Genomic DNA, 16,393 nt, shown 5'->3' with positions numbered 1-16,393 from the left:
ACTTTCTACCAACATGGTACGAGAAGATCGGCTTCTTGTCTTAATGCCAGTGGTTCCCTAATTCATAGCCTTCGGCAACACTCGACTATACACCAGTTTGAGGACTATCTGAGTGCATTTATCTGTGCTATAGTTGGTACCCTTGGGATACCCTCACCATAGTTCGGATTGTTCTGGTAAAATTCCAGAGCTTTGCCGGGATTGGTCGGATATTACCCAGTGCTTGGCATTCAATCTTAATCTCCGGGCTGAGACTTTCATCATCAGCTGACTCCCTATTGCCGCCGAACATCAACGCGAGATATACCATGTAGTATGTACCCCGTCAACCATAAATTATCCTGGTTGGGGTTGAGTCGATCCATTAATCAGAACCGGTTAGATCGACTCTTCTAACATATGTAGTTTAAGCTTTAGTTTGGTCTCTCGAGGTCATTTCCGAAAATTAGCCATGAATTATGGTGAGGCCCACTCTCTGTTTCAGGCGGTTTCAAGTATACAATCGTGGTTAAGTCTTAAGGAGCATATTCTTTGCCGTATATATCTAAACCGTCTACTCATCTCAAGTCTTGTTCCGTTAAAACGCACTCGTTCTTTTCTCGTTTAGGATTTAGCCGTGTTGCTTTTCTCACTTATACATTCTTTTTCATCAACATGGTTCACCTCTCCCGTGCCCTGGCGGCCCTCTCCTTTTCGGCATCTGCCCTTGCCCTTCCTGCTCTCTCCTCTCGGGCCCAGGCGGCGAGCGAGCACTGTGGGGACTACGACTACGTTATTCTGCAGGACACACCATGGATCGTCTACAACATGCTCTACAATGCGAACCAGATTGTTGGCACACAATGCACCAATTACGACCAGGTGACCACATCCAACAGCGGAACAAAGGAGGTTATATGGAGCAGTGTGACAGACATTGAATATGTGGAGAGCACGTAAGAGTGTTACTTGGTATTTTTAGTGTAACTTAGAGGATGGAATTAACATGGATTCACAGGAACAATGTGCCAAAAGGCTACTCTTTCGTGGGTCTCACTCAGAATCTCGAAACAAAGTTGTCCGCTATCGATTCGATTCCCAGTACTTACAGCTGGACTCGTACCAACACAACTGCTTACAAGGGTATAGTCCTATCCTACCGAGGCTTTTGCGGTATATAGCTCATGGGTCTTACAACAGGAAATGTCTGCTTCGATTTCATGACCAACGATGTCAAGGGCGATTCCACCTCTTCTTCCTCCCGGGAGTTGATGCTCTGGCTGCAGTACGAGGGTGGACAGCTTCCTATCGGCTGGACCAATGGCGCTGTTGCCACTATTGACGATCTCTTTGGCACCTCATGGAAGCTGTATGAAGACGTCAATGAGGATACTGGAATCACCGTCAGCACTCTGATGCCCGAGACACAATTTGAGGGAAGCTTCACCGGTGATTTGAAGGATTGGCTTCTTGCTTTGTCTAAGCTGGGACGCTTCACTGAGTCGACTTATGTGAACGTTGGTAATGCTGGGTATGTTGCTTTCTCTCCCATTTTAGCTCAAAGACCTCTAACAGTTTGTACAGAACCGAGTTCTTCTATGGCAACTCTGTCATGAACGCTACCCTCGGATTGCAGATCAATCTTGCATAGAATATCAATATGTAACTCGTATCAATGTAAGGGCATTGGAGATGGTCTTGGTATTTTGAAATTGGATGGGATATTCGAGTACATAACCTGGTAAAAGTGGCGTTGTGGTAGATAAACCTTTGGATATAGTCTATGACTTTGGTACTTGTAACATAATTCAAGCTATAATTGTATTAAATGTCTAAAACGACATTCCTAAAGACATTTTGGTCAAAGTTCGCACCGCACAAGACAATGACGCTAGTTTGGTTGGCGAGCTGTCCTGCAACTTTACTGAAACCAGCCAAAGCAAGAGCGGCAGAGCCTTCGACATTCATATTTTCATCGAAGGCCATAGTCTTCATGGCCGCTTTGATCTCGTCCTCGTCACATTCAACGACGTGATCTACCACAGACATAGCCAACGGGAGAGTGATTGTATCCGTATCAATACCGCCAGCAACGGCATCAGCTAGGGTATCTCGATGTTCCGTTTCAACTACATGGCCAGCAGCCATGGACTCGGCAAGAGCTTTCGAGTTAATCGCAGAAACACCATAGACCTTCGTCCGGGGACTGAACGCCTTCGCCACCGCCCCGATACCGCTAATCAATCCACCACCACCCATGGCGACGAAGATATTATCCACCTCTTCACACTGCTCCAGAATTTCTAAACCAATAGTCCCCTGCCCGGCGACAATATCAGGATCATTGTATGGCGAAATATAAGTATACGATTGCGAAGCAGCTAGCCGCTGAGCATATTGTTCAGCAAGGCCCGTCTCAGCTCCATGCAGAATAACATTCACCCCATAGGACTTGATTTTCTCCAATTTCGCAGGTACCACCGAGTCCGGGAGGACAACAGTGAGATCTTTAGAGAGTGCCTGCGCGGCACATGCGGCGCCTATTCCATGATTGCCCGATGAGGCGGTTATTAATCGTCCGTTGGCAGGTTGACCGGACATCTTGGACATTGCACCTCGGATCTTGAAAGATCCCGTTAATTGGAAGTTTTCTGCTTTGAATAGCACCCTTGCGTTGTTGGATTTTCCTTGCACTCTGGATGGAATGAGGGTCGTTTGGTAGATGTGGCTGCGGATGCGATTCCGTGCCTGCACTGCGCTTGCTGCAGTTTCGTAGACTGAGTTCTGCATTTTCTTATTCTTATTGGAGAATGTTTGGTAGGTAGCGGATGGTGAAAGGCTGTGATGGTTAAGAATGCAATCTTGGGGTGTGTTGTCCTCTTTAATCTGCGTTTCTGGCGAATTAGTCAAGATCCCCTCATCGCCATGAAGTCCCACTAAATTGGAGGTTATGATTGGATCAGACGCTTGTATTACCTGAAGCGGCTTAGATTACCCGAGAAAGGGCCGATTTAATAGCAGCATTTATGGACGCCAAGATCTTCACCAAATAATTCACTGCCCTAATGTCAAATGTAACTCTCTACAAGCACATACCTAAAGAGAAGGGAAGTCCGACAGTTGTAAGCCTCTTTATAGACAGATTTCTATGATGCTATGAGAGTTAAATGTTATCTTGGAAGCGATAAATGTTTTCCTTAACATGAGCATGAGTTGGTATCAGTCAAGGTAAGTATGCTCGGTCCTTGCTACAGGTAAGAGGAGTGATAGTACAGCACTAATATAAATACTAAATTTATAAATATTCTCAGTACTCTTATGCCCACTTAATTAAGGACTACCTATTAACTGGCGTAAACGTATGGAGAGCTAAATCTGGTTTGACATTTATATCAAACAGCCTTTGATATTGAGATTAGAAGATAGCCAGGGTATCCTGTATAGTGTCAGGCCAATTCTTAGACACGACATGACGTCATATTTGCTACTCCTTTTCCAACACACCAATGGAGAGCGTTTGGTAATACACAGGTAGAAGTAAGAAGGGAAATCTTCGTTGAATAATATCTTAAGCTACATTTGATATTATCCATGACCGGTCGTCATCAATAAGTCATTATTTCTAAATGAAGATTTTTAAACAGTACAACCGTAACCTACACCAGACTCGATCTAAATCTTAGATCGTCCTTCAGGGCCCAGTCGCTCGAGTACCTGCTCCCGTACATCATGCACAATAGTCGCAGCATCCTTGACATTATGGATCAATCCAATAGACGCACCCGCGTAGGTAGCCAGTCTTCCCTCCGGACCCCAACCAGAATCGCCAGCCTTCAAAGCTTGATCATGCTCCACCTTGAGCTCATCAAACGACCGGCCAGCCTGGTGCTCAATGAAACTCTTGTTGATGATAGTACGCGGCATATACGGCTCCGGCCAACCCATCGTACCCCGAAGATGATTGTAAAGTAACGTCCGCGTCGTAGAAGCCGCACCATCCGTAGCTCGGACAATTTCACCCTGATACCCACGACTAATACGCGCCTCCTCAGAGGCTAAAAACCGCGTTCCCATGACAACACCATCAGCACCGAGACAAAGTGCCGCTGCAGCGCCTCGTCCGTCGGCAATACCTCCAGCCGCAAAGATCGGGATCTGACTACCAGCTAACGCGTCGACGACTTCCGGGAGGAGCGTAATTAGTCCGAGTCCATCCTTGTGTCGACCATGACCGCCAGCTTCTGAGCCCTGGACAACAATTACGTCGGGTCGCTCGGATCCCTTCAAGAGTCCCTTTGCTTCTGCTAGCGTACCGATCTGGATCCAGATCTGGGTCTGTGATGAGGCATCGCGGATGCTGCGCGACCAGTGGTCGTAATCTTCTTGACCGCCCTTCGGGGCGAAGAGCCACGCAGCGCATGGTTTGAATTTCTGGATACCAGAAACAGCAGTGGCGAGGTCATCGCTCCAGAGCTGGAACCCGACGCCAACGGGAAGCACATTGGTGGTAGATGAGAAAGCGGACGAGGATTTACGGGCCTCCTCGACTAATGTTGACACCTTCTCCAGATCGACGAGCATATCTTGTGTTTTAACGGCTGGTCCGAGAAAGCCCAGACCACCGGCGCGCGATACGGCCACCGCAAGGGCGGGACCTGACATCACGCGCATGGGCGCGCTGACAATGAAGGGCTTGGCTACCCATGGATATGAACGTGATAAACTCATGGCGAGGCGTAGGGCTTTTGACATATTTACTAGGATATCTTGAGAGGGGCCGGGGGGGTGATGTTGGATTATATAGAGTGTTTAGAGGAGGATCTTCAGGACCCTTTGGATGCGATTCAAGTAGCTTGACTTGGCCAACGGGCGGGGCCGGAGCTAAGCTCCGCGGGGTGCGGATATTGCGGAGTTATGTCACATGTCGCCTGTCACATGCTGGCTGGAACCCTCATTCGTTGCGGTCCTTCTCCAGTCTATGAAAGTATGTACCGTGTGGTTAGAATGTGAAGTTCAAAGGTGAAGGTCAGCTATCATCTATGCTAGGAAAACCTGAGCTCGAAAATGGTCGCCGTGGTTCATCATACATGATAGGATGAGTACCCCACATATAATTGAGTAACCGAGTATAACCTGGCAACTTTCGCCTAATAATCGCCGGCCGACAAAAATCGACGAAGGCTAGACCGGAGGTCAGTTTTGAAGAAAAGTAGGAGCAAAGGAACAGCAGTGGATGGTGTGCGAAGTTCCGTCCGTCCGCACTACGGGCCGCAACCCCACTAAGTAGTACACTAAGGGCGTTCATGGCTCCGATCATATTCGTCATGCACGTGAAGATATAGTGATTTCTAGATAGTGCTTATTTGTCTCTGACACAAATAACGAGGCGTGCGTAGTAGGTCTAAGCTGTCAAGGAGTGTCATTAGTACATCCTTGGTAGAAACATTACGGTTCGAAAGATGACACCGACCTTGTGGATGTGGCGCCATTCAGCAAGGCATTAGACAGATTGTAAAGGATTTTTGGGTATCTTCGGAATACGAGGAGTGGAGCTTCTCCGGCTACCACATATATCAGAACAACCAATAGGTACGTATAAGCTGCTTTGAATGGCGAAATACTCGGCGTGGCCTCGTAAATGGTATGCTAATTACAGTAGTCTCACTCGACAAAGACGCTTCAAGTAGTGGCTAAAACTGAGCTTGAAAGCTAGTGACCTAACAACTTCCCAACATACTCCGCAATAGCCAGGGTCCGCTCCTCACTAAGACGTCTGCCGATAATCTGCACGGCAACGGGTGCGCCATGATAAACCTCGGGATCATACTCCGCATAAACCGCCTTATCCATATCACTAACCGGCTGATAATCCGCCAATCTGTGATCCACCGCCTTGTCTGCATAGGTAACCGGGACAACAACACTGGTGTAATCTAACACGTTAAAGACAGTAGCATACCCATAGTACCGGAATTGGTTGTGGCGGACTGCAGCTGTCGCCGCCACCGGGGCGATGATAGCGTCAAGCTCCTTGCCCGTCCGTTCCTCCCATTCGCGCCACTTGTCAAGGTATTCACACTGATAACGCCATTTTTGCAGCTGCGCGTCCCATACCTCATTCAAATCTGCCTTGGGTAGGTTGGGATTCATGAGGTCCTTGATGTTCGGAATAGCGGGTTCTCCTGAGGCGTTGATGTGCTTGTAAACATCCTACATTATGTTAGTACGTATACTAATTTTCTTAGGGGGGCTACTTACCGTGCTTCCATCTGCAGCGTAGATTTTGTTGGCTAAATCTACGGCAAATGCATGCTTGTAGGGTGTCCAGGGTGCCACGGTATGTCCGTCCTTCTCGAGCGTAGACCGGACGATCTCAACGCCACGAGTAATCGGAGGGTGAGGACGTACCTTATCCAACTGTCAGGCATGATTGCGAAGGAGGAGGAGCGACTAATACTTACAACGCCATCAAAATCGTAAAATGCGAAATTTAGACTCTTCTCAGCAATTTTTGCTTGGGCGGCGTTCTCCTCGGCCTCCCTCCAAGGAAGCGGTATGACTTTCGAATCATACTTCCAGGGTTCCTCCTTAAGGACAGACTGAAGGAAGAGTCTGACATCTAGAAAGCATCAGTATCTCGACGCGAAGAAATATCCCAGATCCCTACCTTGAGCAGAATGCGCAATTGGTCCAACGACGCTGTGTATCGTTTCCTGACCTTCCATGCTGTTCGTCATACCACCGTAAGGCAGACGACCGTGACTTGGACGAATCCCATACAAGGAGTTGAATGCGGCTGGGACACGAATAGATCCACCTGGATATCATTAGTCGCCAGAATAACTGATGAACCAAGTATGGATACCTACCGATATCAGTTCCTATACCGATGGCGCCTCCACGCATTGCAATCATGGCACCTTCGCCTCCCGAACTACCACCGCAGGACAGGTTGAGATTCCTTGGGTTCGATGTCCGACCGATAATATTATTGACGGTCTCACATACCATCAATGTTTGTGGTACACTCGTCTTAACAAGGAATACTGCGCCCGCTTTTCTCAAGAGGGCAGTCAATATCGAATCGCTGGTGTCGCGCTTACCCAGCCAAGAGATATAGGCCATGCATGTTTCAGTTCCCTAGTTCTATGTTAGAAGAGATGCACACAGTAGTGTAGGAAGCTCGTCTTACCTTGACTCGTAATTGGTCTTTCAAAGAAATCGGTAATCCATGCAATGGTCCCACGGGTTTCTTGTGCGTCTCGAAATACCGATCAAGTTCCCTGGCCTGGGCTAGTGCTAGCTCTGGGAAGAAGTCATGTGCGCAATTAACCTATTCTCATTAGTTTCATGTATCTCCGATCGAGGCGAAGGTTATACCCACAAGTTGATGAGCCAGTGCAGCTCTTTTACAGAATGCGAGTGTCACATCCACGGACTTCAACGTGCCATTGGCTAATTGAGCGACAAGTTCTGTGGCAGACGAGTTTGTAATCTTTATTTCAGAAGGCGACAGAATCCCAGACTTCTCAGGTAGATCGATGACCGAGCCTTCTATTGGGACTGACTTGAATTTCCATTCGTCGGGGATGGACTTCTCCAAACGTGCCCTCTTGTCGGCAGCGAGATCTTCCCAGCTGGCAGATGGCATAGTGACAAAGTGATAAATACAGCTGTAGACGATGGTAGAGCAATCACCCTGGTGTTTCCACAGAACATTGACCATGGAGTACGTTACTTTATATCTCCAATCTCCAAGTCTCAAATTTGGGGTTACCCCGCAACCTCAACTTTACATCGCGGCCATACGGACCGCGCAAGGAGAAATGGAAGCATAAGTGAGGCTTATTAGCTTTTAATTGGGCGATAAAACCGGTTATCTCGTGTTTATCTTGGCCATGTGGTTCTGGGAGTTGTCTGGACCCACATGAGATAACCATTGCTTTACCATTATAAATTCACCAAAGCCTTGGAGTGCTTTTCGGGGCTGGTCCAGCAATTCTAACAGACTGGATTGGACCAACCTGCAAGATCCGTTCACGGAAGTCGGCATTTTTGCAACATCCGTGACAATAGGGCGCAGGTCGCATATACTTAACTTTGATAGAAGCTCAAACTAGGGGGCCTGCAAGTGGGGCGAGCCCTACCGTTAAAGTTGAGTGTAGCCAATATCCATGATGATGAGTAGTGATACACCAATAGGTCGGCGATGAAAATACATATTTCGCCTTTTTCTTGCGCTTGGGTTCTGATCTTATCAGACACTCATTTAAGCTTTTATTTTTCATTCTTTGTAGATATTCAAGTTTGCAACCCGGAGAGGCTTCTCTTAAATTCTTCGGTACACGGACGCCACATGATTCAACAGACTCGGTTGCCAAGGTTTCTGGCTTGCCCTCACCCAGCTGTGGTGGCAGCCAAGGTATCTTGTGGTGCGGTATGTATTCCTACTTGCTGTTATGTCCGCCGTCTCTAACGATGGTCTGGCCCAGGAATGGCGCCCCAGGGAGGTCCGGGCGCGTTAATAGGTTTCGGCATCTTCGAAGAGATACAGGAAAAGCTAAACATCGATATCACCTTTAGCGAGCGAGCACACTGAGCCTTTCCCGCGGCCTGATCATATCCTCGATGATGATTTCGAGGGGATGAAGAAGCCCCACACTGTGAACAAGGCTACCAAACGAATCTACGAGCTCGTATACAACCAGGAGCGGGAAGGGAAGTTTGTTCTTATATTAGGTGGCGATCATTTATTTGGGATCAGTACTGTCTCAGGCGTTGCTAAAGCCATGCGCGAAAGACATTCCTGTCGCGAAATTGGCGAGGTGTGGATCGATGCGCACGCTGATATCGACATACTGGAGACGAGTTCTAGTGGTAGGATTCATGGAATGGCCGTTGCTTTTTTCTGTGGTCTTGTCGGATACAGAGAAAGGTATGTTTGATTGGATTAAGGAAAGAAATCTCATCAACCTACAAAAGTTCGTATATATTGGCCTTCGGGACGTTGGCGACCCCGAGAAAGACATCATTGCGAGACATGGTGTTGAGGCGTTTTATACTGATGATGTTAGAGAGTAAGTCTCACTGTCTTATCATCGCCCTTTCATCACTTCTTGTCGTCGACCACTAACAAACCCACCAGACACGGTATTCAGAAGGTCATGGACTCAGCCCTGGAATACGTCGGCGATGAGACACCGTTGCACGTTTCGTTTGATATAGATTCCCTAAACCCAGAATGGGCCCCATCTACCGTATTCCCCGTTGCCCCGGGGTTAACACGAGATGAGGGCGTTTATATCGCACAACGCCTCTCCAATGCAGGAATACTGAATTGTTGAAGATCTATTGTAGATATAATCTGAAGTTGTTCTAGTGAGACTATTCAGTGTTAGCTAGTTATACACGAATATGACTAAGCAATGCATAACATTGGAGGTTGAGAGTCATGTGATGACACAGGCCAATTTTGGCACTGATGCCTAAGGCAAAATTCATGATATACCAATAACCACAACAACAACGGCGTCTACAGTAACCGACCATCAAAAAAAAGGAGGTCAGATAACGTCCCGATATAGACAGGTAAATAAGTCCCATCCTGGTATAGCAGCCCGTCTTGGCGTAGTAAGTACGCCCGAAGGGAGAAAACTCTGTCTCACTGTCAAGAGGGATTCAAGAAACTGTTTCTATACTTGCTAGTGAATACACAAACACAATATACATCCGAACTAATAAATAAAATATAGATATGAGACCAGGGAGAACAATGTTACTAATGGAAGCCATTTGATTAAGATTGGACGGACATTCGCCCATGAGCGATGAAACTTTTACTTTAATCCTGGACGAAGCGCAACGACGCGAAATTCGACGCCGATCGTGTCGCCCGATTCGGAGCATCGAGGTGCCAAAAACCTGATACGAGCAAAACAAAAGATGGAGGAAGCAGAGGAAAATGATAAGGAGTAGTTTAGAGCACACCGACAGCAATTCGTGGAGCTATACCGGGAGATGGAGTAGTATCTACTACAATTCCCACCACCTAAAATGAAAGAGGACCGGAGAAAAAGGCACGAGAACCCCGCTTGGTACAGGGTGCAGCAGAAGCAGAATATTATCATTGGTTCGAGTCAGGCAGAAACCGCAGGACATGGAAACTGTGCATCAAGTCATTGAACATCGTCTCTTCTTGACCATGTCACGCTTCCATCACCTTGACAAATTAGGACTCGGGTATTCTTATGCAGAATATCGTCTATCCACTTATCAAATCCTATACAACAAGGCTCGTCAAATCCCTCGATATCTGCAGGATACTATTGAGCTCATCCGTCGGAGTGCGTCCCATCCCGCACTCTGTAGTCACACCAAACCTCCGCACAACAGACTGAGCAGTCCGAATTCTCCGCCTTGTCCCCTCAGTATCATTCGCATGCACCAGCCCAAGATAAAGCTCTACATCACCTCCAACGTCCAGTTGGCTCAGTGCCTCGAAGTAAGCGGAATCATCCCTGTCTTTTGGGACAGGCATGTGAATCCAACTAATAGGCCGATCCAAAGCCTTGGTAATATGATTCACCAACTGCACCACCAGTGACAAGTCTTGCGGGTCAACGAAATGTTTATGACGATAATCCCCGTAACAAAGATGCAACCCGAGTGGGATTCCCGAGGGGACACCCTTGCAGAGACCCTGCATACGAGTCACAATTCCCTCTAGCACGGGGGCAAAGTGGGCCTTAAAAAGCGCATCTGGTAGACGTCCCCGCTCATGTTCCAGTACAAATATTTCGAAGCAGATGTCTCATTGAATTGCGAGGTCCTCAGCGGGAATTCCTTCAATAATGGTAGCCAAGGATTCAAGAATGCGGTGTTCGTAGAGGGGCTCTAGCTGAGGTTGAAAATCGGCTTTCACATGTGCCTTGATCGAGTTCAAGGGGGAGGGAAGTGAGACTTGGAACCGCACGCCCTGAGGAATGGCGCCTTTGTCACGCAGCTTTATAAATGTCTTGTAGGACTCTAGGGCGGCTGCATCAAATTGCGTTGGTTTGACTGACTCTAGGCTGAAAGTGCCACGATGATCAGGTGGTACCTCAGCGGTGGCAACACCTAATATGGAGTTTCTAGTTTCCTTCGGGAAACAGTCCAGCTGCCAGCCGATGTAGTTATTCCGTACATTGGTTTCGCCGTCTGGGATGGATCGCAGGCGTCCGGGTAAGGCTGAACACACTTTGCTTAAGACCTCTTCGGTGGTAGTGAAGGGGATACTTCCCATCAGTAGGACTCCTGAGGGTTGGGCAGTGCTACTTGGCATCTTGTGTGATGTTAGGTATCAAATAGTTGGTCGTAGGTAGTGCGGATTACTCAAGAACACAGTCAAGTCAACACGGATGAATTACACAAGGTGATACATAATAAATATCAAGTAGGGATCTTAGTGCACTATGCATGAGCATTATCCTGGAAGGTATAGACCTATTGCAGTTATATGTGCCAAGTGGCATTGGGGGCGCATGTTCAACAGGCCAATTCCTGTTGCGACGATTTCGACCCGTAGTTGCTCGGCCTATTCCCACACGAACCTTGATTTCTCTCAAAGCCATGGCCAAGCAGTACAACGTCTAATAATTTCTTTCTCAGCAGCTAGCGGGCCAAAGTAGCTGTGGTGATATCATCATGGCAACAAAAAGCAGGTTACAACTGCGTGTTTAACGTTCGCTACAAGCAGCGCTTATAAGGTCAGCTTCCTTCCGTTAATCAATTGTTGCAGGATAGCTGAAAACCTGGTATACAATTTAGTACCTAATCTTGATCAAGCTCTATAATTTTCAGGGACAGTCATTCCCAGTTTTCTGAGCTGCCCCCATAACAGGCCGACTTCATCATTGTAGCAAATTGATGCCAACAGTATTTACCTAACGAACGGTCAACTGACCTCCGAACAACAGATCTAACTACGCCATTTCTACATCCACATCAAGCTTTATTATCTTAATTTAGAGATGTGAAAGCGCCAACTCCATCATGGAGAGGGTGACTGTGAGAGTGTATGTTAATTGACCTGTCTTCCTTACAGGCTGGAGAAAACATCTATTGGAATTGTCGCATGTCATAAAAAGGCTTAAATGGCCTGTCGGAAACGTAGGAATGTTTTTTTTTTAATATTTTTTTCTGCGTCATCTTCTTCCTCTTATTTTCTTCTTTATCTTATATTAATTACCTTGGTCGTTGGAAAGTTTAGTAGTTACTTTGGATCAGGTTCCTGACGAGTTCAAGTTATGAAACAGAATGGTTTGGGGCCTTATTCATTTATTATATACAGGGTGTCCGGATATTGCTATCACCATATATACCAGGATTACCTATACAACTGCCCCAAGGGAAATTCTAAAGCCAACGGATATAACCCGACAGTCCTGTTCGATGCCCAAATTGTCCATGTACAAGAGGCAGGGTATACTGTACATGGAATCTGAGACAGGAGTATTAAAAACGGGCATAACAAAGTGCACAGATGCCGAGAGTAGGGTATAGAAAATAAAAGGGATATAAAAAAAAATCAGAAAACAACCACTCTCATATGTCATCACCACTTTCAACCACAGCTACAGCACGTCCACTCAAAGAGCGTTTAATGCTTCTCGTGGACCTCTTCAGTCTCCTGGCCACTGTCACTGCTGAGGCCAAGCTCAGTCTTCTCGTGCACGCCATGGTCGTTGGTGTCCAGGCCCAGCTCGCGAGACTGCTGGGTGATTTCTTCGAAGCTGAGCTTGGGCATGGTGTTGGCGACCCTCCATGCCATCTTCCCTTCGACATGGGCTTTGGCGTAGATGATGTCGACCTCTTCAAGCTCACGGCCGGCTGTTTCAACATAGAAGAAGAAGCCGAAGATCAGACCGAGGAAGTTGAAGAGCGCGAAGAAGAGATACACACCCCATGGGCTCTGACCAGCGAAAAGGGGTGTGAACATAACCACGGCAAAGTTGCAGATCCAATTAGTACAGGTCGATGCCGACGCGCCGACAGTACGTGTCCGAAGTGGGTTGATCTCAGGGGGGTAGATCCAGGGCAGTGGCAACAGAGTAAATGCAAAGAAGGTAATGAACAAAAAGATACCAACAGCAGCACCCTTCGAGTTCTCCTCAGTTTCCTTAATCAAGCAAGCAAATGTGATAACAAAGCTCAGCCCTTGGCCTAGGAAACCCACCAGATAGAGGTTACGACGGCCGACTTTTTCAATCATAAAAAATGACGGGATAGTTGCCAAAACGTAAACAGTCGCGAATACACCTCCCATAATTAGAGATAGGTATTTCTCCATACCTAGGTTCTCTTGGAAAAGTAATGTTGAGTAGTAGATTGCAGCGTTACAGCCAGTAAACTGCTGGAAAAACTGACCGGAACAGCCAATGAGAAGGCGCTGGAATTCCTGGGTTTTGCCAAATGTGAAAACCGTCTTCCAGTTTGACTGTGTGTTCTTTGAGGATTCCATGTCTTGTTTTAAGAAGTTGAAGTCATGAAGGACTTGATCAGAATCAGGAGAGGTACCCTTCAGCTTGCCAAGAACTTCACAGGCCTCCTTGTCGAGCCCTCTCATGACAAACCAAGACGGAGAATCCGGGAGCATCATGGCACCAGCAGCCACAACCAACGCGAAAAAGATCTGCAGCGCCACCGGGAATCGCCATTGGACAGAATCGGCGGCGTGCGACATACCGAAGACCACCCAGTAGGCAATGAAAGTACCACCAGCGATCATGGCGCCCTCAAAGCACACCAGAAAACCACGATTGTGAGCGCCGGAGCACTCTGATTGCCAAACTGGGATTGTAGCGGTGTTCATACCATTTCCAATACCCGATACAACACGGCCGATGACAAACTGACCAACTTCCCAATGACCAGTGAAGCAGACCGTTGTCAACAAGGCCCCAATGATCAGGATACTGGCACCCATAAAGATCAGGCGAGTACGGCCGAGTTTGTCGCCCAAGAACATGGAGAATAACGCGCCGAAGAAACAGCCAAGCTCGTAACAGGATGTGACAGCACCACGGATGACGTCGATGTAGTGCTTTTCGCCCGCAGTCGGATTGTCAGGCATTTTGAGGATTGGAAAAGAGTCCACGAACTCGTCGCCGTTGAGGAGGCCAGCCATCATGCCCTGGTTGTAGCCAAAAAGCGAGAAACCCACGACAGCGGCAAAGGTGATGCTCAATCGGAGCGACCGACCACTCAGGCCGCTAGTGGTCGTCCACATGTTGACGGTGGGAACAAAGTAAGAGCCGTCAGGTCGTTGTGGAGAAGGGGGAGAAGAAAGCTGGGGGAAAGTAGTAAGGAAGAAAAGAGTACATCGGAAGAGGAAGAAGATTGTCGGTCTTATAACAACTTATATATCGGACGTGTTCTAATGCAACCTTGGTGGGACCCCAAACGGGGAAAGTCCAGCGAGGCGGAGAGACGCGAAGGGAACTTTTTTCCTTGGCGCTTGGCGTTTAGCGCTTGGCAACTTGGCGGGATCCACTGACCAGGGTGGGGATGACTAATCTGGACTCCTGGAGGCCTCAGGGTCGATATTCCAGTACCCATGTGGATGTACCTGGAGTCGCCAAGCCCTTTGTCGCCCCAACATGATGTCGACAACTTCTCGCCAAGTTTCTCAGTCGGCGCTAAACAAAATTTGCCCGGTTCTTTACGAAATTTCGGACCAATGACCCCCAACTACTCTGAATGAAGCACAAGGCATGCGGACCGAAGCAATCTCGCTCGACTGTCTGTTTGTGTCAAGCCGGCCGTTCGACCAACGCTGTAGGAGTGAATGGCAGGTGGTATCGGGACCCACTCGGTATGGCCGTATGTATGTGTTAGTCTCTTGCTTCACATGAATCGTTACTAAACGAACGCTTTCCGGGCCGCATAGACCCCATTACTAACTCTCCATCTGGAGGTCTGACGACCCACAATGACGATGTGGTCGACGGAATAATGTTACCGACTGGGTCCATTTTTACGTTGTTTTCCCGATGTCCCACAGATAGTAGACCAACAATAAAATTTGCAAGATGCCTTGTTCGCAAAAGCGGCCGAAGGATCTAAGAGCGCGCGGTAATCTCGTGACGTGTGAAAAAGAGGGATAAAACATCATTTCATCTGAGTACTACCTCCACGTTTTCCCCGCGATACGCGCACAAGGTGGTTCGATCCGGGGATTCCAGCGCTAGAGATACAACCCCGACCTGAGGTTGTGAGAGTCGATAGGCGGGGGATGCGGGAGCATGTGGGCAAGCCGGCCAGTGGCCAAGGGAAGCTTTGCCGACTCTTGGCAAAGAGCCGAGTTCTTGGCATACGGCGAGTCCCGCCACCACTTCCGTTCAGGTCAAACTGGCGCCCCAGAACTGACTGCGGGGCTTCTTCATATCCGGGGCAGTCCATCGGCACGTGGTATACCGTTTTCGGGCATTCGCCGGCACCGTCATCACGGCTTACCTTCCAAACGATCCCCTTCGCCTCGGGGTATTGGGGGGGCCGTGACCCGAACATGCTTGACGAGATCTGTCGAGGCATAACGGCGTTGGTTTTGCCAGGTGACCGCGGCGGAAATGATTCCCACCTGCCCTGACCTTCCTCGATACGCTCCGCAGACTCGTAGGACGGTTCAGCGGAAACGGTCTCGCGACGTAGTAGAGACAGAGAAGCGCTCTTGGCCCTCTCCTTCCTAACAGGAGGCTAGTACTTCTTCGCCTAAGTCTGAATCCTTCGAGTCCAATAGGCCGCCATGCTTGGTACCCTGTAAGCTTTTAGTAGTCCATATCGGGCCGACTAAAGTAACTCTCGGATGCATAGTCAAGGCTCCTAGTCCCTTCTGTTACTTAATCGTCCTCGTGACCAGACGTTGGTTTTCCGGGATACTAGTTTGCCCTATGTTTCACTGTGTGCTTAGCTGCGCTATCGGCGGATCTGATCGCTTGAGAACTTCGCCGTGCTTGAAGAACGAACTGGGGATCTCGCGCAAAATCTGCAATTTTTTCGAGGCCAGTGGGTACATCGACAATAGGCAGAATGCAAGCGGGACTATGTTGTGTGGAATGTGGAGATTATGATGTAAGGTGCCAACTTTCAAAAACTTCTGGAAAGGTTCCCTTCGTTGTCGTTCCTGTGGAAATATTAGCCACATACCAAGGTAAAAGAAATATTGTCTGGCTTACAATAATCCCTCACATGTACAGATATCATTCAATCGACATCGGTGGCGCTCTCGAAGGCAGCCATCAGCCATGGCAAACGTCATTAGTGTCAGCTAATCAGCCGCGGCCTAATGTTTTGGTGAAGTAAAAATCCATCGTCGGGTTTTGAATTTTCCTTGCGGTCTGATCCTTAATCGCTCATTGGCTGGCAGAGTCCAGTGGGT

General features: G+C 48.1%; 10 protein-coding genes across 10 annotated transcripts; 3 read left to right on the top strand and 7 right to left on the bottom strand.

Annotated features, from left to right (window-relative positions):
- Positions 1-654: 654 nt before the first annotated feature.
- F9C07_9699 (putative endoglucanase-1 precursor) lies at positions 655-1,630 on the top strand (the record flags this gene model as incomplete). Its single annotated transcript, XM_041290552.1, has 4 exons — positions 655-935; positions 998-1,122; positions 1,180-1,510; positions 1,564-1,630. 4 exons carry the CDS (start codon positions 655-657, stop codon positions 1,628-1,630), a joined length of 804 nt encoding a protein of 267 aa, XP_041142142.1.
- A 173-nt stretch (positions 1,631-1,803) lies between these two features.
- Positions 1,804-2,769, bottom strand: F9C07_9698 (putative threonine dehydratase; the record flags this gene model as incomplete). Its single annotated transcript, XM_041285140.1, has 1 exon — positions 1,804-2,769. The coding sequence occupies one exon, from the start codon at positions 2,767-2,769 to the stop codon at positions 1,804-1,806; it is 966 nt and encodes a 321-aa protein (XP_041142141.1).
- An 882-nt stretch (positions 2,770-3,651) lies between these two features.
- Positions 3,652-4,731, bottom strand: F9C07_2054345 (uncharacterized protein; the record flags this gene model as incomplete). Its single annotated transcript, XM_041285136.2, has 1 exon — positions 3,652-4,731. One exon carries the CDS (start codon positions 4,729-4,731, stop codon positions 3,652-3,654), a length of 1,080 nt encoding a protein of 359 aa, XP_041142140.2.
- A 137-nt stretch (positions 4,732-4,868) lies between these two features.
- F9C07_1183185 (uncharacterized protein) lies at positions 4,869-5,528 on the bottom strand. The gene is made up of 2 exons (XM_071507705.1): positions 5,450-5,528; positions 4,869-5,385 (listed from the first exon to the last, which is right to left on the bottom strand). Exon 2 carries the CDS (start codon positions 5,303-5,305, stop codon positions 5,006-5,008), a length of 300 nt encoding a protein of 99 aa, XP_071363547.1. The 5' UTR covers positions 5,306-5,385; positions 5,450-5,528; the 3' UTR covers positions 4,869-5,005.
- Positions 5,529-5,688: 160 nt separating this feature from the next.
- F9C07_2225091 (Acetamidase) lies at positions 5,689-7,630 on the bottom strand (the record flags this gene model as incomplete). The annotated part of the gene is made up of 7 exons (XM_041290545.1): positions 5,689-6,189; positions 6,238-6,387; positions 6,441-6,598; positions 6,647-6,796; positions 6,849-7,119; positions 7,172-7,312; positions 7,364-7,630. The coding sequence occupies 7 exons, from the start codon at positions 7,628-7,630 to the stop codon at positions 5,689-5,691; spliced, it is 1,638 nt and encodes a 545-aa protein (XP_041142139.1).
- An 808-nt stretch (positions 7,631-8,438) lies between these two features.
- Positions 8,439-9,323, top strand: F9C07_2055550 (uncharacterized protein; the record flags this gene model as incomplete). Its single annotated transcript, XM_071508581.1, has 4 exons — positions 8,439-8,499; positions 8,563-8,856; positions 8,909-9,056; positions 9,125-9,323. The coding sequence occupies 4 exons, from the start codon at positions 8,439-8,441 to the stop codon at positions 9,321-9,323; spliced, it is 702 nt and encodes a 233-aa protein (XP_071363546.1).
- Positions 9,324-10,010: 687 nt separating this feature from the next.
- F9C07_2251804 (uncharacterized protein) lies at positions 10,011-11,299 on the bottom strand (the record flags this gene model as incomplete). The annotated part of the gene is made up of 2 exons (XM_041285135.2): positions 10,011-10,753; positions 10,802-11,299. 2 exons carry the CDS (start codon positions 11,297-11,299, stop codon positions 10,259-10,261), a joined length of 993 nt encoding a protein of 330 aa, XP_041142137.2. The 3' UTR covers positions 10,011-10,258.
- A 710-nt stretch (positions 11,300-12,009) lies between these two features.
- On the top strand, positions 12,010-12,461 carry F9C07_9693 (uncharacterized protein; the record flags this gene model as incomplete). The annotated part of the gene is made up of 2 exons (XM_071511930.1): positions 12,010-12,032; positions 12,308-12,461. 2 exons carry the CDS (start codon positions 12,010-12,012, stop codon positions 12,459-12,461), a joined length of 177 nt encoding a protein of 58 aa, XP_071363545.1.
- Positions 12,462-12,616: 155 nt separating this feature from the next.
- On the bottom strand, positions 12,617-14,245 carry F9C07_9692 (putative MFS sugar transporter Stl1; the record flags this gene model as incomplete). The annotated part of the gene is made up of 1 exon (XM_041285134.1): positions 12,617-14,245. One exon carries the CDS (start codon positions 14,243-14,245, stop codon positions 12,617-12,619), a length of 1,629 nt encoding a protein of 542 aa, XP_041142136.1.
- An 881-nt stretch (positions 14,246-15,126) lies between these two features.
- Positions 15,127-15,699, bottom strand: F9C07_9691 (uncharacterized protein; the record flags this gene model as incomplete). The annotated part of the gene is made up of 2 exons (XM_071511929.1): positions 15,127-15,384; positions 15,433-15,699. Coding segments are annotated over 2 exons (525 nt in total), but the record flags the coding sequence as incomplete, so codon positions are not given.
- Between the last annotated feature and the right edge of the window lie 694 nt (positions 15,700-16,393).

The sequence above is a fragment of the Aspergillus flavus genome, chromosome 2 (genome assembly GCF_009017415.1).
Source record: "Aspergillus flavus chromosome 2, complete sequence".
NCBI lineage: Eukaryota > Fungi > Ascomycota > Eurotiomycetes > Eurotiales > Aspergillaceae > Aspergillus > Aspergillus flavus.
This window is presented reverse-complemented; position numbering and strand designations above follow the sequence as displayed.

Coding starts and splice junctions, on each gene's coding strand:
- F9C07_1183185 (XM_071507705.1), bottom strand. CDS start 5,305: ATGACGAATATGATCGGAGCCATGAACGCCCTTAGTGTACTACTTAGT.